Source organism: Gymnoscopelus microlampas (genome assembly GCF_963454915.1).
Source record: "Gymnoscopelus microlampas genome assembly, chromosome: 4".
Classification (NCBI taxonomy): Eukaryota; Metazoa; Chordata; class Actinopteri; order Myctophiformes; family Myctophidae; genus Gymnoscopelus; species Gymnoscopelus microlampas.
The window spans coordinates 48,443,297-48,465,752 of NC_139941.1; the positions used below are offsets into that span (position 1 = coordinate 48,443,297).

Below are 22,456 nucleotides of genomic sequence, written 5' to 3' on the forward strand. Positions count from 1 at the left end.
GTTTATTCACTGTAATGAGAAGCAGGGAGAGGACAGGACAGGACAGACAGTAAAAAGTATGGACAAAGTTACGCCCATAGACTCTACAGACCGTAAATGAAGCCTATTTTTCGGCAATTTCAAATCCACCATCTTTCTATATCCGGTCCGAAAAATGTAAACGGGAATGAATGTTATTGGTTGGGACCAGAACGGGGGTGCACTAAACCAGAGTGACTTATTGATAAGCAAGGTAGACACATACAGATGTGCCACTTCAAAACTTCACACGTTACTGTTCTTTCCCTGAAAGTCCCCTGAAAATGCATTTTTTTCCTCCCCTTTCTGCCCTTAAAATGCACTGTTTTGCCCCTGAAAAGAAGTTGTCACTACACACCCCCGTTTTTCCCTTCAACAGACATCCATATACATGAGAACAAAAGAATGTGTGTTTAAGAAGGTGTCAGACTCATTATGAGGCGAAAGGTGATTTGACCAGTTGCTCAAATTAATTAGCATCATAAAAGCAGTGATCATCAAAATAATTCAGCATTTTAAATGCCCTTCTTTGTCCCTCTTATTGCCCTGGGAATCCCCTGAAAATGTACTGTCTTGGCGATGGCAGGACATGTGAAGTTTTGAAGTGGCACATCTGTATCACATCAAATGCAGAAAGACAGTAAACTAGGATCACAAGTAAACCAAGAACCTAGCATCAGTCTAAACAATATACTGTATTATCATATCAATAATATGTAGGCCTAGCAATGAACCTAGCATCTGTCTAAATAACATGTTATCTAAAGTTTAACATTGTGGTCAAGAAAAAACAAAATAGTGAAGAAGGTGGCAGCACACACTGGTAGCCAACGTGAAAATAGTTAGGACGCAGAGTAAACAAACCAAACCAACGTTTCGGCAGGTACTGTAACTGGCCGGCACCACCATAAGGACTTTGCTGTGCGTAGCATTCTCGTACACAAGAAAATACAAGTAACAAAAACATGAGAACAAATGGCCATGGTAAGTCTGCATGGTCGTCATAACTAGGTCACGTGCTACGGGCTGAGGTGGAAGTCTGAAGAGGTGAGTTTTCAAGATTGCGGCGGAAAATTGGGAGTGAGTCTGTTCAGTTCTTCTAACTGCAACAGCGACTTTGTTCCACAGTTTGGGAGCCAGAAGAGTTTGGGACGTGTGGTGGAGCGTTGTCCCGGGTGTTTTTAGGGAAGGGTTCAGACAGCTCTCCTTATCCTCTTCTCCCTCTGCCCCCTCCCTCCCTCCCCTTCTCCCAAAAACGTGCCGGGCATTGCCAGGCTTTTCCGTGTGGGTCGGTGTTTGTCTGTCTGGTGAGGAGGACTGGGTGCTGGAACGAACGGCCCTCTCTCTCTCGTGGATAAGGGCCACTGTCTGTCGGTTGTGTTTTTTTGGGGAGGTTGTGTTTTCTTTTTTTCAGTGAGAGCCAGCAGTGTCAGGGCCGGTGTCATGGGGCTCTGCAGACAGCTCTATCAGATTGACGCCCGCTCTGCTCCGCTCGGCTCCGAGGCTCTCTGCATGGGCAGAACTGGCTTTATCCCATTAAGACCTGGGGGCCGATTCTACAAATGTCATCTAAATCCAAACAGTCTTCTTTTCATATATATATATATTTTTTAAATTACTTATGTCGCTATATCAGTGGTGCTGAAACTTTTTCATGTCACACCCACATTTATAAGTATTTGGTCGCAGACCCCCCCATCTCAAAAGAGTTTGTTCCAGATTTGAGTAAAACATTTTTGCTTTCAAAAATATATTCAAAGATTTGCACAAATGTTCCAGATTTTTTTTTTCAAAAGCAGATCTACAAGCTATATGAGCTTGCATATCTGCTATTTTTGAAAAGTAAAAATATGGTTAAAGATTGTCATGCAAAATGATGACACCGATGCTTTCCCGGATTTAATGGCTTAAAAGTAACAATAACAAAAGAAAAACACTGTCCATGGTCATTAGGGTCACGGGTTCCCAAACTCTTCCATGCCAGGGACCCCCAAGTAGCCATGGCCTCTGGCTGTGCCGGCCCCCCCATTGCGAAATGGCAGTAAAAAAAAAAGTTTGACAATGTTTGAGAAATAACAATAATGACATGCCCAAAATATGGATGCCAGGTTAAAAGTGTTTACACTTTTTCCTCTCTTCTTTCCAATTCTACTTTGAAAACCATGTTGCCGCCGAGGTGGAAACCTCATTATGTCCAAAACATTTCCTTTTACACAGTGACTCGCTGTGTGAGCTTGTATATCTGCTATTTTTGAATAGCCAACATATGAAATATGGTTAAAGTGGTTAAAAATTATTGTGATTCTGTATTAATCCATTAAGACCTGGAACGCATCTGTGTCACGTTTAGATTTCTTTGGCTATTCAAAAATAGCAGATCTACAAGCTCATAGCGCGGCACCGAGTGCCGCGCTATGAACTTGTAGATCTGCTATTTTTGAAAAATTGTGAAAAAAATATTTTAAATATTTTTTTCAGAAAAATGTTAGGATTTAGAAAGCATTTTTTAATCGGCCTCAGGTCTTAATGGGTTCAATATTTTTGCTGGGGGACCCCCCTGGAACCCTGGGGGTCCCCGGACCCCACTTTGAGAGCCACTGTTTTAGGTGACGGGGCTGAGGCATAGTGAAAAAAACATACCGAACCGAGGAAATAAGCACCGCTCACACCCGTGTATGCACTGGTGGAAAAAGTACTACATCTTTTGTATTTAAGTAAAAGTATAATGTATATATAATGCAATGCAGAAATTCTCTGTTACAAGTTAAAGTACGGAACTCTAAATCTACTTGAGTAAAAGTACAAAAGTATTGGTATCAAAATGTACTTAAAGTACCAAAAGTAAAAGTAGTCATTATGCAGAATGTTTTCAAATGTATAAAATGTAATCGACAAGCTCACAATCCGTGGAGTTAAACAATAATATTTGCCTCTGAGATGTAGTGGAGTAGAAGTAAAAGTTTTGAAAATTAAAAATACTCCAGTAAAGTAAGACATACCTCAGAACTGAACTTAAGTACAGTAATTGAGTAAATGCACTCAGTTAATTTACACCACTGTGTGTATGTATGTACAGTACACATGAAATGTGTGTGTCCTGGAGGACTTATTATGCACACACACACACACACACACACACACACACACACACACACACACACACACACACCACATAAAGAGAGTACACACACCTCTCGCTCTCTTGCCTTGTACACGGCACAGTAAAGTCCTAAGGGTTCATTTAACTCAGAGAGTGCAATCTGGGGTCCATCTTTGATCTCTATAGAGTTGAATTAACACTGAGAATTAGACCACACACTGGCCTAATAGGGTGCGTGCACGCACACGCACACACACACACACACACACACACACACACACACACACACGCAGCCCTCAGTCGTTACTCATTAGCCTGTTTAATAGGTGCAGATCAGAGAGGGACGGCGTTTGTTTTGATTTGGAACTAATGGTTCAACATCCAACAACCACTGTCCACAATTAAACATGTTTGGTGTGTGTTAGCGCAAACTCTATTAGGATTGAATAGATTAGATATACAGTACATGCCGCTGTGTGCACGCGTGTGTTAGTGTACAGTTACATGTGTGGACGACGTGTGTGTGAGTGTGTGTGTGTGTGTACACACGCATGTGTCAGGCACCCACGCGCTACAACTTGGACCTCGGTTTGCAATTGCATTCCTAATCAACGTCGTCTCTTCCTGCCCCTTTCTTTCCTTTTTTGCGTCTTTCTTTCGTCTCTGTCGGGTAGAAACCTCAGATGTCCAATAAAGTTACTTTTCAGGATTCAAATTTACAAGCATCAAAAGTAGCAGATCTGCTACTTTTGATGCTTTTGTGTGACGCTGTAGTACGATCAAGTAGGGCGTTAATTTACGAAAAAGCAAAAAAGAGAAAGATTAGGTTGGAGGTTACTGCCCGACAGCAACATTCGTTCTTTCTTTCTGTCTTTCTTTTTGTCTTTCTGTCTTTCTTTCCTTCTTTCCTTCACTCCATCATTCTTGGGGTCTCTCTCAAGGCAGACGTAGGAGTTGGAACTCGGGAACCTGGGCTGTCTGTGAAGAGAGGAGGTGGCTGTGGTTGGGAGAGGGGAGGGGGAAGGGGGGGGGTAGCAAATTAGCCACAGAGATGGGAAAATAATGACTGTGGCATTGTGGGTAATTAGCAGGTATAGTACCTATGGAGAGGTGGGAAATATAATGATGTGAGACAGAGAGACAGAGAGGAGGGGGGGAGGGGGGGGCAGGGTGGGGGGAGAAACGCCTGCAAGGATAACAAGAGAGGGAGACGGTATGTGTGTGTGTGTGTGTGTGTGTGTGTGTGTGTGTGTGTGTGTGTGTGTGAGTGTGTGTGTGTGTGTCTGTGCGCACGTGTGTGTAAGATGCAGTGAAAAGTGAAGGTATGTTATCCCACATTGCTGAAGGGACGATATATAAGGAAAGAGAGAGAAGAACGCACACACACACACACACACACGCACACGCACGTGCACACGCACACACACACGTACGTGTGTTGCTGTGTGCAGATTATCTGAGGCTGAGGAGTGAGGACTGTATACAATAACCCTTTAAGACCTGAGGCCGCTTCTAAGAATTTTCTAAATCCCAACAGTTTTTTGAAAAAAAAACAAAAACATATTTTTTTCACGATTTTTCAAAAATATCAGATCTACAAGCTCATAGCGCGGCACTCGGTGCCGCGCTATGAGCTTGTAGATCTGATATTTTCGAATAGCCAAAGACATCTAAAGTGACACAGATGCGTTCCAGGTCTCAATAGGATAAAGCAGGCTGACCTTGCAGCGCAGGTCGGTTCGGCTCTGACAATATTTGCCGGGGCATTGTTTCAAATCAATAACTCATTAACAAAGTACAAAGGGAAGTTGCAGTGAGACGCTGTATGAGAGCTGGAGGAGGGGGTGGGGGGGGGGAGGGGGGGGGGGGGGGGGGGGGGGGCGGTTGGCCCGGCGGGCCAGACCGGGCCAACACAGAGGTCATCTGTGTGACATCTCTGCTCCACCGCCACAGACTGTCAGGTGAAATTACTGGGAGCCATTAATTGACATAAAGCAAAGGAGAGCGGACAGCCAGACAAGGCTTGTTGTTTGTTCCGCCTTGACCCCGAGGTGGTGCTGTGCTGTGCGCGTGCGTGTGCGTGTGTGTGTGTGTGTGTGTGTGCGTGCGTTTGTGTGCAAGCGTGCATGAGAGAAAGGATGGGGGAGCAAGACCCAGAGACAGAGAGAGAGAGAGAGGGTGAGGGAGGGAGGGAGGGAGAGAGAGAGAGAGCAGACTGCTGTGTGTGTGTGTGTGTGTGAGGGGGGGGGGGCAGGATGGACGTGTTTGATGGTTGACCTGACTAGAAGATTGGGAGCAGGGATCTGAGGAGACCTACAGTACACTGGTTCTGCCCTGAGCATACACACACACACACACACACACACACACACACACACACACACACACACACACACACACACACGCTTGGCAAACACAAGCAAACACTCATCGATTATATGACACACACACACACACACACACAAGTGCGCGAAAGTTCCCGTACATCAAGCCGTGTACTACACACTCACACAGCCCCAGAACATGCATGTGCATACACACCCACCCAATGCGTTTTGGAGAATGCCTCACACACACACATAAAGCCAGCGTGTGTGTGTGTGTGTGTGTGTGTGTGTGTGTGTGTGTGTGTGTGTGTGTGTGTGTGTGTGTGTGTGTGTGTGTGTGTGCAAACAGTGCAGGTGAGCTGACCTTTATGGTGCAGGACACTGACCCCTGCGTCTCTAGCCCCGCGGGTTCAAAGGTTAATCAAGTCCCGTCCCCGTCCTTGGATATACCGAGCCTCACTTCCTGGTGCGGCCGTGGGTCAAAGGTCAAATAAAGCTTTGTCTGTATAATTTGCCCCAGGTCACAGATTGGGGGCTAAGGGGGGTGAAGGTGATGTAGAGTGCTCGCATGTGCACGCACGCACACACGTGTGTGTGTGTGTGTGTGTGTTGAATTCTCAGGACATTAACCCATTGAGACCTGAAGCCGATTCTACATGTCTCCTAAATCTCAACAGTTTTCTGAAAAACCTATGTTTCTATATCAGTGGTTCTCAATCTTTTTCATGTCAAGGACCCCCAAAATCATATGTATTTGGCCGCGGACCCGCATCAAAATATTTTGTTCCAGGGACCCCCAAAAGCAAAGATTTGAGTTACAAATGTTCGCTTTAAAAATATATATATTCAAAGATTTGCACACATTTTCACGAATTTTCAAAAATAGCAGATCTACAAGCTCATAGCGCGGCACTCGGTGCCGCGCTATGAGCTTGTAGATCTGCTATTTTTGAATAGCCCAAAGTGTAAAATAATGCTTTTTAGCTCAAATCTAAAAATGACACAGTTCCAGGTCCTAATGGGTTAAGGTGGTACGATGCCAAACACAGACAGTCGGCCCCTGTAGGACTGCAGGAGGAAGGGTATAGGGGTCCCCGACAGGCCGACGTGTGTAGGGGACACAGGCAGAGACAGAGAGACCAGAGAGACAGGACTTAAATAATGGATGCCCCTTCTTTGAGGAGCACCCTCTCAGTATGATTCACAACATTCATATCAGTATGATGTGTGGTGGCCCCTGATGGTCTCCTGTGTGCCACGCACACCTGACACCTTAACGCACAGGTCACCATAGTCCCAAGAATACCACACGTCTGGTTCTTATAAACCATCCCTACCCGTCCTCACACACACACACACACACACACACACACACACACACACACACACACACACACATTATTATACTTGTCAGGACATCAAAACCATAGATATAGAAACCTAGCCACTCAAAGTGACTACTGGCCAATCACAGCGCGTCTTTTCAGGGAGTTGACAGAATCTAGTCGGCTTCCGTTATCTATATTTTCTGCTCTTGTATCTATATATACAATTGGCAAACTTGCGCATGCGCGAGTAATTTGTTTGTTTGTTTGTTTGTAAGTTTGTCAGTTGCATGTTAGGTTTCGCTTTTGGTTTGCATGCTGCAGTTAGGTTTCGCTTTCGTTTTGCGCGTTGCCAAATCATGTGCGAGAAACAAGCACCGGTGTTGCAAGGAACGTCTATACGCTCTTCTGTCTCCGACCCTCTAGTTTTTATACAACTAGATTATACCAAGTCCCGGAAAAGACACTACTACGACTACTGGCCACTTTTCATCCCAAAATGCCGCCCGCAGATAGAGGCGCCCCGGAGTCGGAGAAAGAGTCTACCTTTTTATGTCTATGATCAAAAGTAACTGTCAACTCTAACAGTGTTGAGCAGGACGCAGAATGAACCACAACGAGTGCTCCAGCCACATGACATCATAAAAACTGTTTAAATAAGTGGCCAAATCCACTGCGGAGGCAGCCACCTGATGAAATAACGCCACTTCAAACTACACATGACACGAACGGAGAATGAATGAACAAGTGACCTCTCTCTGGAGGTTTATACGATCGACGGGGCGAGCAGGAAAAGGAGCTGAATAATCTTCTGCTGGAGAGGGAACGTTCTGTACATCTGGACGTATGTCCATAACACCGTGATATCAGACAATACCGTATACAATGCAACGGACTCGCTGCCCTGCCCATGATGGAGCCTCTTATATAATGTATTGAACATAATGACTGAGAGATGACGCGCAGAGCGAACAGATATATATATATATATATATATATATATATATATATATATATATATATATATATATATATATATATAATATATACAGCCCCAGTGAACAGTATAAGCTTCGGATGAAAACATCTCGGCCACAATGGAGCATCCCCGATATTTCCGCTATTGTGGCGTCATTGTGGTGCCGATGAATAACGGATAGAGACACGCGGGGGGAAGACACGCACGCTTGCTGGAAGTAGAAGCGTTTTCTGCCGTTCTCCGGGTACGTACAGATTTCTGGCTCTTGAAGTCGCTGGTGCTTGAGAGAGGGACTTGAATACAGAGAGAGAAAAGAAGAGAGAAAAAGAAACTAGCCTCAATCCGCCACTTCAAAACGCTAGGCTATATACGAGAGAGAAAGAGAGAGAGAGGCCCTCTCACCCCTCTCTCTCTCTCTCCTTTTCTCTCACTCTCTCTCTGAACGTTTAAGACGTGCAACAATGTGAGACGTTAAAAGGCATGGAGAAGAAAAACTAGGGAAAAGAACAAGAGCAGAGAAAAAGTAATTCAGTCGTTTGTGAAAAAAATAAATAAACGGTACTTAATTTAAAGAGAGACCGAGCTCTGTTTTCTGTCCCTGTCTTGCTCTCTTTTTACCTCCTCTCTACACCCCGCCCCCCCCTCCCTCTCTCCCTCTCTCTCCCTCTCTCTCTCTCTCTCTCTCTCTCAGGCCCGGCTGGCCTAATCCCAGTCAGTCAGCCTTGGTTGAACTCTTTGGAAGCTTCTTAAGTCTCATGAATGTGCCTTTTGTTGGGTTCCTATTCCTCCGCTTGGCTGACAGAAAATAGCTAACTGGATTACTGTGAAAATTCAGAAGGAAAAGTGAACTCCCAAACTCCTATATGTGCCGAGATGTACACACCCAACACCACCCACCTGAAAACACACCATCCACCACCCTACTACACACCATCCATCACCCACCCACCCAAAACCACAACCACCCCACACACACACACACACACACACACACACACACACACACACTAAACACACACACTAAACACCACCCAACACCATCATTACAATCCAAGATAACTAAAACAGTGCTTCTCAAACTTTTTCCATGTCATGGACCTCCAACTTGACACTTATTTAGCCCGCGGACCCCCATTTGAAAAGATATGCCATAGGGACCCCCATAAGAGAAGATTTTTACGGCTCTAGCAGTGATTCGCAACCATTTTATTTTCAAGGACCCCCAGTTTGACATGCATTAGGCTATACGGACCCCCGTTTAATGGCATTTCTATCTCTGGGACCCCAAAGTATATTGTAAAATCAATGTTAATTTTACTCTGCGAGTGTGCAAATGGAACCAAATGGACCCGTTCGGGTCCATTTGGTTCCATGTGTACACTCTCAGAGTTACAGAACCATGAGGGTCCATTTGATTCCTAACTATATCCATCATTTAGCTGGGGACCCCCTGGAACTTCCTCAAGGACCCCTGGGGGTCCCCGGACCGCACTTTGAGAACTACTGAAATAAACACACCACCACCGACCAATCAAAGACTCCACTCACTCATCCATCCACCTAACACAGCACCACCCACCATGCCAACTCAACACACCACCACACACCGACCCTATGTCTCTCTCTCTCTCGCTCTCTCTCTCATATCCTGTTATATATCCTGTTATATTATAATTCAAAAATCTTAGTGTTTTGCCAATTATTTGGGGTCCCACTTGCAATACCCTCACGGCCCACAGGTTGGGAGTCTCTGCTCTATCCTTCTACCCCCCCACTGATGTGATCCAGTGCGGTGGGATTAGACAGGGTTGAGAGGTTACACACTATGAAGCAGGGGGCTAAAAAGTACCAATCCTAAAACGCAGTTAAGAGCTTATTAATGTGTGTAAGGAAGCGTGTTAATCAACTCAACTCTGTCGAGGACCCCTGTGTGCCTGTCTGTAGACTGTGTGTGTGTGTGTGTGTGTGTGTGTGTGTGTGTGTGTGCATGTGTGTGTGTGTGTGTGTGTGTGTGTGTGTGTGTGTGTGTGTGTGTGTGTGAGAGTGTGAGCGAGAGAGTGTGTGCCTTAGCTTAACCTGTGCAGAAATGTGTGTTTAATAGTGTAAAAGTTACTTTAATTGTGGGTAAATGAGGAATTACCTCTGTGTGTGTGTGTGTGTGTGTGTGTGTGTGTGTGTGTGTGTGTGTGTGTGTGTGTGTGTGTGTGTGTGTGTGTGTGTGGTCCTGCTACTCTAACAGTAGCAGTAAGAAAGGGATCGGGGGTCAAAAACTGCTGAAAATGGCTCCGCAAACAAGTTTGATTTGATACCCCCACCCACAGTGTGCACGCACGCGTGAGCGCACACACACACGCACACACACACGCACACACAAATCTTAATTCATCTATTTTTCCACTTCCTTTACTCTTTTCTGAGTGCCTCTATGTGTGTGTGCGCGAGTGTGTGTGTGTGTGTGTGTGTGTGTGTGTGTGTGTGTGTGTGTGTGTGTGTGTGTGTGTGTGTGTGTGTGTGTGTGTGTGTGTGTGTGCGTGACAGCTCACTCTGAAGTGTACTGGAGGAGGAACGGACGATGAAGAGAGGAGGTCAAACATGCCGACATCCCGCTGACTGTCACCACGGGTCAAAGGTCAAAGTGCATGGGGCACTGAAACCGAGGCGTGGCGGACGCATCAGGCATCTTTATCCCCCGGCCGCCCCCCGCCCTTCTGTCCCCCTTCAACCCCGGGACTCAATTTAGGGATCCTGACGACAACTTCATGGAACAAAGTCATTCGCCTGTCAACTCTTCAAAAAATACTGAACTGACACAACAAGGAAGCCATGGGTGGAGAGGCTGAAGGGACATCCACACAAAGAACAATACATAGAAACAGTGATTTTCAAACCTTTTAACCCATAAGACCTGAGGCCGCGTCTAAAAAAAATCTAAATCCCAACAATTTTTCGGAAAAAAATATTAAAAAATAATTTTCAAGATTTTTCAAAAATAGCAGATCTACAAGCTCGTAGCGCGGCACTCGGTGCCGTGCTATGAGCTTGTATATCTGCTATTTTTGAATAGCCAAACACATCTAAAGTGACAAAGATGCGTTCCAGGTCTTAATGGGTTTTATTTCACTGAGCCCCATAACTCAGAGAGTGTACAAAGTGTAACAAATGGAATCATTTGATTCTATTTGTTACACTCTCAGAGTTACAGACCTGTTAGGGTTCATTTGGAACCCCCCCAAGGAACCTTTAAAACAGTGGTTCTCAAACTTTTTCATGTCAAGGACCCCCAAATTGACACTTATTAGCCCGCGGACCCCCATTTGAAAAGATAAGCCAGGGACCCCCATAGGAGAAGATTTTTTTACGGCTCTAGCAGTGATTCTCAACCATTTTAATTTCAAGGGCCCCCAGTTTGACATGCATTATTAGGCTGCGGACCCCCATTTAATGGCATTGATATCTCTGGGACCCCAATTCATATTGTAAAATCAATGTTAATGTAACTCTGAGAGTGTACAAATGGAACCAAATGGACCCGTTAGGGTCCATTTGGTTCCATTTGTACGCTTTCAGAGTTACAGACCCACAGAGGTCTATTTGGTTCCTATCCATCATTTAGCTGGGGACCCCCTGGAACCCCCTCAAGTACCCCTGGGGGTCCCCGGACCCCACTTTGAGAACCAATGCTTTAAAAGGATCCCTGGCCAATAAGCCAAGTAGACCTTATAATGAATTATACCATTATAATTGCCCTCTGTAACAAAACAAAACAAAAAATAATACACCTTAAATATTTTATTTATTTTAGAAACGGCTCATCTTTTACTCAAGAGGGGCAATGCCCGTCGCAAGTTGATGATGTCATTTGCCCATCTGTGGTCTAGCCCTATGGAATTCATATAACGATACCTCTCTAATACACGTGTGAAGTTTCTATCTATAAATAATGTTGTTTTAAAAGTCGTTCTAACTCAAGAGATATAGAAACACACAGCAGACATAGGGTATGATTCATATCCTCACATTAGAACAATGGGACATATAGTCCATTGGTTCTCAAAGTGGGGTCCGGGGACCCCCAGGGGTACTTAGGGGGTTCCAGGGGGTCCCCAGCTAAATGATAGATAGGAACCAAATGGACCCTTATGGGTCTGTAACTCTGAGTGTCCAAATGGAACCAAATGGACATGTTAGACACTCTCAGAGTTAAATTAACATTGATTTTACAATATGAATTGGGGTCCCAGCGATATAAATGACATTAAATGGGGTCCGTAGCCTAATGGATTTCAAAGTGGGGGTCCTTTGAAATTAAAATGGTTGAGAATCACTGCTAGAGAGCCGTAAAAATCTTCTCTTATGGGGGTCCCTGGCTTATCTTTTCAAATGGGGGTCCGCGGGCTAATAAGTGTCAATATGGGGGTCCTTGACATGAAAAAGTTTGAGAACCACTGATATAGTCGAACAGTTCAATTTTTGATCATTATAATTTGCATTTATTTATTTACAGTAGCAAAACAGTTGCAGATCTACAAGCTCACCTATTTCAGCTATATGAATATAGGTGCGCCTTGAGAGTTTGACTTGCCCATTGGTGTGTGTGTGTGTGGTGCCTTGGGCACGAAACAAAAAGTTAGGAAAAACACATACGCAGAGCTTCAGTGTTTCAGTGCAATGCCTCAAGTCTCAGTCCAACATGCATTATGCAGCCTGATGGAAGCTATAGGCCAGGCTAATAGCACAATGTTGAATAACACTAGAGTCGACTGACTGCTGCCTGGCCGGCCTGCATGCATGCTCCCCCAGCACAGAACCTTGGCTGCAGCCATGCTAATGATCTCATGCTGCTATAGCATCACAAAGTGCAAGAGGTTTAACCCATTAAGACCTGAGGCGATTCTTAAAAAAAAAAAAAAATCCTAACAGTTTTTTGAAAAAAATATTAAAAAATAATTTTCACGATTTTTCAAAAATAGCAGATCTACAAGCTCATAGCGCGGCACTCAGTGCCGCGCTATGAGCTTGTATATCTGCTATTTTTGAATAGCCAAAGAAATCTAAAGTGACACAGATGCGTTCCAGGTATCAATGGGTTAAGGGAGAGAGAGAGAGAGAGAGAGAGAGAGAGAGAGAGAGAGAGAGAGAGAGAGGGGGGGGTCATGGAGATGAAGTAAAGAGATATCGAACGAGGAGTGATATTGTCATGTGATAGTACAGCCCTTTAGCGAGTTAAAATATTTATAAATATCTCATATGGTCGCTTCCCCTGTGCTCTAGAATCACAATAAGATTTGCTTTAACCCATTAACACTCGCAGTAAGACCAACTACCACACAGACGGACTTCAGATAAAATTGACCGCTTGACCTGAGGCCGATTTTACTAAATGCCTTCTAAATGTCAGCAATTCTCACAATGTTCAAACATAGCAGATCTACAAGATCGGTGCCGTGCTATAGACCCCTTAACAGACGACGTCACACTGATGAGAACCAGTATGCGTGCAACCAGTATGCGTGCAATGAAACCCATTCTATCAGCTCTCGCTAGGACGCGCCTCACTAGCCAACACACAAGAGGGGGTTGGGGTGTGCTGAAACCAGCGCACCCCGAAACAACAGGTTGGAAATTGATTGCGTGAAACAATCATCTGTGCGTCCAGTCTAAATGTTAGTAAACAAATAATTGGTCTATGAGCTTGTATTTCTGCTATTTTTGAATAGCCAAAGAAATCTTAAAATGACACGGATGCGATCCCGGTCTTAATGGGTTAAGACGAGAGAAAAAAAAACAACAAGACATGTTCAAGGAGGAATGAACACCACACATGTAAAACGTGCCGGTCAGTCCGCTTTTCTTGGCCGGGCGGAGCACTTTGAAAAGTTGAATACAGTCAAACTTTTTTAGAAATGTGCATAATTATATTATGTATAACAAGTGTTATGAATGAATCCTTATAAGTGCATTATAATGCATTATAAATGCAATTATAATGCAGCACCTTGAAGCGGTCACAGCTGGCTGGTTTATGACCAGCACTTAAATAAATATGGCATAAACCTAGTTACAAGTTGTCATGCGTGAATATAAACATCTATAACGAGTGTTGAAATGCCTTAAAAGTGCATTATAATGCAGAATAAATGTGATTATAATGCATTATAGACCCGACCTTTAAGTAAAGCGTTGCCAAAAAGAATGCTATCAGCAGAAAAAGCATTCTATAGGCAGCACCTTGGGGCGGCCATAGCTGAGTGGTTAGTGAGCCCGCCTGGGCATTATTATTATTAATTATTACCTTTCCATTAAAAGGTGTGTAAGTGTGAACACACCCTGTTCAGGTGTATGACCGACGAAACCCAGTGCACACTTATAAGGTGGTATATTATAGAGTAAGCTAACGCTGCAGCTAATTATATCTTATTAGGGTATGTGTAAAGGTAGTGTCAAGCGGGGGAGGGGCTGCGTTGACAGCTCACACACGGCCTGCAAGTCCCACCGCGGCAGTACTAACTCCTGTCACACACACACACACCGCAAAGACTGACGTCTTTCACAGAGGCACGCACGTGCGCGTGTGTGTGTGTGTGTGTGTGTAAGTGCATGCAGGCACGCATACAAAATGCTGGACACACACACGTTTGTATTACTATACTTGTGAGGACATCAACATTTTAGGACAGCCATGTTATAAATGCCATTTCAAAATAATAATTGCCATTTTAACCATAAGCCTAAAGCCGAAAATTAGCAGATCTACAAGCCCACAACGCGTCGCGCTGCGACGCGTTGTGGGCTTGTAGATCGGCTGTTTTTCGGTGCACGACACTGGCGCGCAACTAAGTATAAATCATGTTTAACTCTAATTCCAATCCCTAAAGCTAACCTCTAAGACACCTAAATGTCTAATCCTGACCTGAATGTTTTTCTAATAGTAAACGTATCTCTAAAAAAATGTTTTTTAACTATAAAACAACCATTTGTCTTGTGAGGACCAGAAAAACGGTCCTCACAATGTATATTTCTTCAAATTCTATTAATTCTATTATAAAGTGTCTTTGTTAAGTCGTTATGCATAGGCCTAATTATAAACATTTATAACGAGTGTTACGAAGCATTATGAGTGCATTATGACGCGATAATAATGCATTATAAATGTGATTATAATGCATTATTGACCCAAACTATAAGTGCACTGTTACCTGGTAGTTATAATGTGCTGTTCCACTGAGTTTATCATGCCTTATGGCCAGCACTTATAAATGATATTATTATAAGTTATAATACTTCATAGACCTTGTTATAAGTTGTTATGCATAATTATAAACATGTATAACAAGTGTTACAATGCCTTATAAGTGCATTGTAATGCATTATAAATGTGGTTGTAGCACATTAGAGAGAGACCCGACCCGACCTTAATATGTAAGTCTTACCTTTATGCTTCCAAGAAACTAAACATTCAATTTAATCAAATCATATCTATATAGAAGAAATAAAGATAAACGCTGAGGAAATAATCAACAGTGGCAGCCCTCGATAAGACACTGTAAAAGTGTTCATTTAACTCTGAGAGTGTACAAATAGAACCGTACACTCTCAGAGTTAGAATGAGAGTATCTGATTGCGTAGACCAGTGGTTTTCAACCAGTGGTCCGGGGACCACCAGTGGTCCTTGAGAGAGTACCAGGGGGTCCACAGCAAAATTAGTTCTTAGCATCACAATCATTTTTAACCACTTAGCTTAGGCTATTCAAAAATATCAGATATACAAGCTCATAGTGCGGCACCGAGTGCCGCGCTATGAGCTTGTAGATCTGCTATTTTTGAAAAACCTTGAAAAACTGTGCATGTATCTTTGATCATTTATATTTTTTAAAGCGAAAATTAACTGATGTCTTTGCTTCTGGGGGGTCCCTGGCACGATACATTTTCAAATGGGGGTCCGCGGCCAAATGTATATCAATTTAGGGGTCCTTGGCATGAAAAAGGTTGAAAACCACTGGCGTAGACGCCAACTTTCACCTCACATCAACCAAGTTCAACCTGGTGTCCCCTATGTACAATCATTTCATTTTTCAAGAATTTCCCATTTTTTTCTATTTTTTTGCAACGTATATACTGTAGGACTTAAGCGGTTCATTTGGTGAAAAGGCGAACTTTGTCTCATTCCCTCTCAGATACTGAGGGCGCCATTCATCAGGAAACAGCGAACACTATGCACTTGTCTGCGTTGCACTTCATCTCTATGAGTTCATATTATACAATTTTCATTACCCTGAAGCATATTTGGTTCAACCACTTAGACACTATAATTGGACTACTTGCTCCATCGCGTTAATTGTATAAGTCTCTGTACATACGTTGTGTTTATAATGTCTAAGTACTCTAAGCGTATCAGCGCATGGTAAACATTTTGCTGGAGACCTGCCGTGTGTTAAGTCCCTAGCTTTGGGGTTATGAATACTACAGTATACTATCACGACAATATTTATTTATATGTCGAGAAATGTTGTTTACTTTGAGGTTATTGCTTCTTAAGTATCCGTATGTTTATCCTCTTAACCGGGCTTCTCTAACACCCAAATTTCACTTCAGTGGGAGGTCTAGGAATACGTTGCTTTAAAATTCACTGTACTTGAACTGAATAAGAGCCCGGAAAAAAAACAAAGAAAGGGTTAATATGTTCAACACCGTGAAAGAATGTGCCCACAACCTTATCAAGCACAAGAGTTATTTTTTTTTTCCCGGCTCAATAATGAGTGTATTAAGACTGCAGTGAAACAAACGTCATCTTATGAAGAGAGAAGAACATCGTTTTCATTTCTCATTACTGTGCCTATATTTATTTGGATAATGAGACAGATTTATGCAAAGGGTTCACTTCCTTTGTTTGACCAAAAACGGCGGACTGACCAAGCTCGGTGCCTGGAGGTATGCGTGCGCGTGTGTGTGTGTGTGTGTGTGTGTGTGTGTGTGTGTGTGTGTGTGTGTGCCTGTGTGTACGTGTGTGCGTGTGATTAGGTGCTGGTGTATGGTCAGTGCAGCAACGATAAGAATGCTGCGGTGTGTTTACAGAGTGTGTGTTAGAGAGATAATAATCCCAGCGGTCAACAAGAGCGAAGGGGCCAAAGCTGCCCTGACCGGCCCACCCTCCGAGAGTGGGAGAGAGAGAGAGAGAGAGAGAGGGAGAGGGAGAGGGAGAAGCCATGTGGTTAACACTTGCACAGTGAGAGGCGACTGGAGCGCGGCCAACCTCTTCACACACCGCCTGACCACACAAGAGCTCTCTCTCTCTCTCTCTCTCTCTCGTTACCTAGTATCTCCTCTCCCCTCCCTCTCACTCCCTCCCTCGCTTCCTCAGCTCACCCCCCACCTTCCTCCGCCTTTCTCTCTCTCTCTCTCTCTCTACCTCTCTTTTTCCACCGCTCTCCGTCCCATGCAGTCACACTCTCTCTCTCTCTCTCTCCCTTCAGCCCTCCTCCTCCTCCTCCTCCTCCCTCGTTCCTGTTTTTCACGAACCTCTATCCTTCTCTCCATCCAACCGTTTCCCATCCCTTCCTCCCTCCCCCGGTCTCCTTTCTTTTTCCTGCTTCCTCTCTCTCTTCAACCAAGTATACCCCCCTCCCCTCCCCCCCTCCCTCCCTCCCTCCCTCGCTCACCCGTATGGGGATCTGCTCCGTCTCCCTCTCCTTCTGCGGGTTGCGGTACTTCTCGTAGAACTCCCGCTTCCTCTTGGCGTCCTTGTCGTCCTTGCGCTCCCTCTTCTCGGCGGGCTCGTCCGAGGAGGGCTCCGCCGTGGAGGAGGGCTCCGTAGAGGAGGGCAGGGGGGGGGAGGACCGGGCCGGCTTGTCCACCTCCAGGTAGTTCTCGTTGGGGTTGAGGACCATCACGCCGTAGCCGTCCTGGAAGAGGAAGGAGAAGAAGAAGAGGAGAAACGCTTGAGTTCAAAGGTCACATCTCGCGCACAGCAAAAAATTAACTTTCAGTCTGAGCGTGATGGGTCTTTTATTATTGTGTTAATTTATCTCAGAGTGTAGAAATATGCCTTTATTGGTGTATTTTTAAACTAACAAGATAAATGAACACTTGGGATCTTGCTGTGTGGGGCCACAGTTCATATTAAGCTGTAGTATTTAAATCCACAAGATTAAATTGCATGCTAATATGACAATTGCATTAAAATGGTGTCTCTGATTTTGTCACTTTTATTATAATTATATAATCATTATATTGTAATTGACACATAATCTAACACTGTGCACCGTAACAACAGTGACTCTACAAGCAAGAACAAAACTCACCGAAAATATATTTACTCATTTCCCATGACAATCTGACTATAATTATGAACTCTAGGAACCTTCCACACAGTTGACCCCACAGAATAGTAAATGTTGGTGTCTTATCCATTTTTATGATAACAACAACAACACTGTCTCGTTCAGTTCTGGATCTGAACGAAGAACAGATGTACAAACGCCAAACAAATAACACAATTATGATTATAAAAAGTTTCAAAACCAGGCAGATTTAAATTATAATAATAATAAAATTTTTACTTTTATTATTTATTGTATTAATTCGAACACAAACTGGCCAAGAGATTAAAAAAAAACTTTTTTTAAAGGTAGAAAGAATACACAGCATGAACAACTAAAAAAGTAATACCATCTATAAATACATTAGAAAAAAAACAATATAGCAGAAGTCTTATAGATAAATTCAGATATGAAATGTATTATTCAGGACTAGGGGCTGGGTGATATGGACAAAATCATATATCACAATATTTTTTGACCAAATACCTCAATATCGATATATTGTGATGATAAACAATTCTTTTACTTTTCAAAAATAGCAAAAATAGTCGTTCTACAAGCGCACAATGTGACGCATTCTGAGCTCGTAGATCGGCTATTTTTGCTACTTTTGCCAATTCTTAAAAGTATAAAAAGAAGTTTTAAGTGATTGAAACCAAGAAGGAGCAGGGACAGGTCCCAGCTCTGACTAGGCCAGTGGTTCCCTAACGTTTTAGCACAAGACCCAAAAAGAGGAATTAGACGTTTGCCCTGGGGCCCAAACTATAGTGATAATAGCAGATATACGTAATAATACGTAATATAAGTTTCGTGCCGTGTTGCGAGATTGTAGATCTGCTATTTTCACTACTTCATAAATGTGTTTTATTTATGTAAATTATTAGATTTCTTATTTTGTAATTGCTGACATACTTTATAACAATGTTGGAATTGTTTTTAATTGATGAAAGGTTGTGATTGTCTTTTTTCAAAAATGTTGAAATTAAATGATGAATATATATTCTTTAAATATAAGGAACAAAAAAAAGGGGATATTTACTTGCGACCTATACAAATCCGTCCTCGACCCGAACATGGGTCCCGACCCACTGTTTGGGAACCGGTGAACTAGGGAATTGTAATTCAGCACCGCCGGTTCCAGCCCGGTGAGTGTAGCATTTAGTGACTCCAAAAGGCCACGTGTCACTTAATATCAAACCCAATCGATCTGACCATCACTCAACTCCAGAGTTAGCAGCAATTGCATACACTGCCATGTGCGTGTGCGTGTGTGTGTGCGTTTGTGTGGCCTGAAACTTCAGCGTGAAGCAAAAAAGGAAGGGAAAAAAGGCTTAACGTAACATTGGAAAAGATTAATTTCTTTAAATCGTCTCTGTCGGGTGGAAACCTCACATGTCCAAAACCGTTACTTGTCAGGATTCAAATTCAAAAATAGCAAAAGTAGCAGATCTACAGGCTCGAAACGTGTCGCTTCGCGCCACGTTTCGAGCTTGTAGATCTGCTTCTTTTGATGCCTTTGTGTGACGGTGTAGTATGATCAAGCAGGGGCGTTTAATTTACAGGAAAAAACACAAACAGTTACAATATGGAGATAAGAGGTTTCTGCCTCGACAGCAACTAAATTACAACATTTAAATGATCTGGAAAACTAAAAACAATCTAACTAGAACGGGGGCGGACCGGTATCAAGTATCGGGACTCTTCAAGCTGTCTGGAACGCAGGCAAGCGTCCGTCTCCAAAACAAATACTGAATTGTTAAGCAAACAACACACACACACACACCGACACACACACATGCACACAAAACAGAAGAACAGATCAAAAAGAACTCCAAGTGCTGATGAGGTGAGGGTGCGACACGGGGGGAAGACCTATTGTGGAGAAGGGGAAGTTTTCCTGCAGCCCTTCAGTGACTTCTTCAACTTTTGAAGCCATTTTAATTAAGTGCGTTTGTTATGCTAGGCACTCTGAAACTAAAGCAGGAAATGGATGGATTCCTGTTCCACTTTGGCTGCGGCCCACGCACACCCTCACACACGCACGCACGCACACACACACACAAACACACGCACACATACGCACACACACTCACCAAGGCTGGAAAATCTAAGCACAGCACTGTGCGTGCAGAGAGACAGACAGACAGACACACACACACAAACACTGTTTGGAGAAGTGAAAGGGAGTTAAGAGAGACAAACTCTCCGATTAGCTTCCTCCGCGAGACGCCATCATCATCACGCACCCTGTCTGCTTCAGGCAGCACGTCTCCTGTTCCTTAATAAGTGTTAACACAATGCGCTTGTCTTCCCGTTGACAGAGCGAGTGTGTGTGTGTGTGTGTGTGTGTGTGTGTGTGTGGGCGTGCGTGTGTATAAAGTCCCCCCTGTGCCCGTGATCGTCAAACCAGCCCCAACACCCCGCTCTCCTTAACACCTGCCGTGTGTTGACAACGGCGAAATGACACTTTCGCACTTTTTTCCACCCCCGATTATAAAATTAGTCTCCGAGTCTCACTCCTCCGCTGACACATGAAGACAGGACAGCCCCTCCTCTCCTCTCTACGTCCGCTGGACGCATTCAGATCAACAATTTCGGATGAAAACGCCTGACAAAAGCATGTTATTTTTTTAAAATATACACACACTCACAAACATGTGATAATTAAATGAGGCATGAACAAATTCTTTATTGAATTAAATCTGCCTGAAAGCTTCTCTCTTTTCTATTCATCCAACACCTTTAAAACTTCTAAGAGGTGAAATTTAAATAAACACATTTTGAGAGTATTATTTTATCATTTAAAGAGCTTCTAAGCGTTGACAATTAAAAAGGGGGATCTGACTGATGTCACTCACAAAAACAAAAAAACAACATTACATAATGTGCATGAAGGATAATTATACAAGCGGTTTGCCAGTAAATCCAATAAACACCAATTCATGTCTATTTCCCAAATTATCAATACAATGTATATTGACCCTAAAACAAAGTGTAGATATAGATATATAGATATAAATATATCTAAATATAAAGCAATGATGTACTGTAGTATTCATAACCCCAAAGCCAAAGGCAGGTCTCCAGCAAAATGTTTACCATGAGCTGCTAGAGAGTACTTAAACACAACGCCTGTACAGGATGTATTATATATACGTAATAAACATTTATATAAAATAGAAACTCTCCGATTTCAGTTAGAGTAATCTCAAACCTGGATTTGTGTGTGTGTGTGTGTGTGTGTGTGTGTGTGTGTGTGTGTGTGTGTGTGTGTGTGTGTGTGTGTGTGTGTGTGTGTGTGTGTGTGTGTGTGTGTGTGTGTGTGCGCGCGCGAGCAAGCACGCACATGTATTCGTCCAAAAGTGTAAAGGTAATGGGCCAGGGTCTATTAAGAAGTCACACCTTTGGCGTTCAGACACCACAGACCGGGCATGTAGAGACACAAACACACACACACACACACACATACTGCAGGTGCGGAAAAACCCGCACACACACACACACACACACACACACACACACACACGCACAAACACACAGGTCTGCAGACAGCTGGACAGACTGACAGACGGATGAGAGAAGAAGAAAGAGAGAGAGGGCAGGGTGGGGGGAGAGAGAGAGAGAGAGAGAGAGGCTGTTCAAACAGACTGGGCCCACACCGGCTTTGTGCCACTGCCCACTGGTGGCAGACTGGTAAAACAACTGACAAAAACCAGTTCAACCGTATAGAACGCACTGGGGAAAAAAACATACAATCACACTAAACATAATGTAGGGTATAGGGGAAAAAAATAAGAACAACAGTGAATAAAAATGATATTGAAAATATTAAAACACATTTACTGCGAATGACAAAATTCAACAAATAACCAGAAGAATAAATGACGGTGTCAAAGGACACGGGGGGGGGAAAGAACACGTTTACACGACCAACGCCGCCACTGCCTTTTGTACTCGTGTGTCCCCCCCCCCTCGGTTTCCTCGGACCCTCGGTTCACCATCGGTTCACCAGGCCAAACGTTAATGGCTTAACGACATCACAGACTGTGATGTTCTGAACCCTGCACGTCTCCCTCAAACGCAAACAGTGTCATCCTGCTAACCCCTCTCGCTCTCGCGTCACCTCCTTTAGCCTTTTAGCGCACTAATGCTAACCTCCGCTGGCCCTGCTTTTCCCCTATATAGCCTTTTAGCCTCCCTCCTCGACTCGTGCTGGCCCTCTCTATATAGCCTTATAGGCCCTCCTTCCTTTAGAGCAAAGGCTAACGCGGCTAAGCGAGCTAAAAGCGTGCTAATAGTGCTAAACCTCTCAGTGGTCCAGTCACCCAGAAGGAAAGTGCTTGTAAAGAGAGGGAACAGCGTTTCCCTTCAGACCCGTCTCGTCGTGTGCT

The 22,456-nt window shown here is 43.7% G+C and overlaps 1 protein-coding gene across 2 annotated transcripts in view; it reads right to left on the bottom strand.

Moving 5' to 3' along the window:
- arb2a (ARB2 cotranscriptional regulator A) overlaps window positions 1-22,456 on the bottom strand; it is a 297,865-nt gene that overhangs the window by 166,964 nt on the left and 108,445 nt on the right. For both annotated transcript variants that reach the window (XM_084054052.1, XM_084054051.1), the window contains exon 7: window positions 17,406-17,648. In XM_084054052.1, coding sequence (XP_083910178.1) covers window positions 17,406-17,648 — 243 coding nt within the window. The remainder of the gene's footprint in view (window positions 1-17,405; window positions 17,649-22,456) is intronic.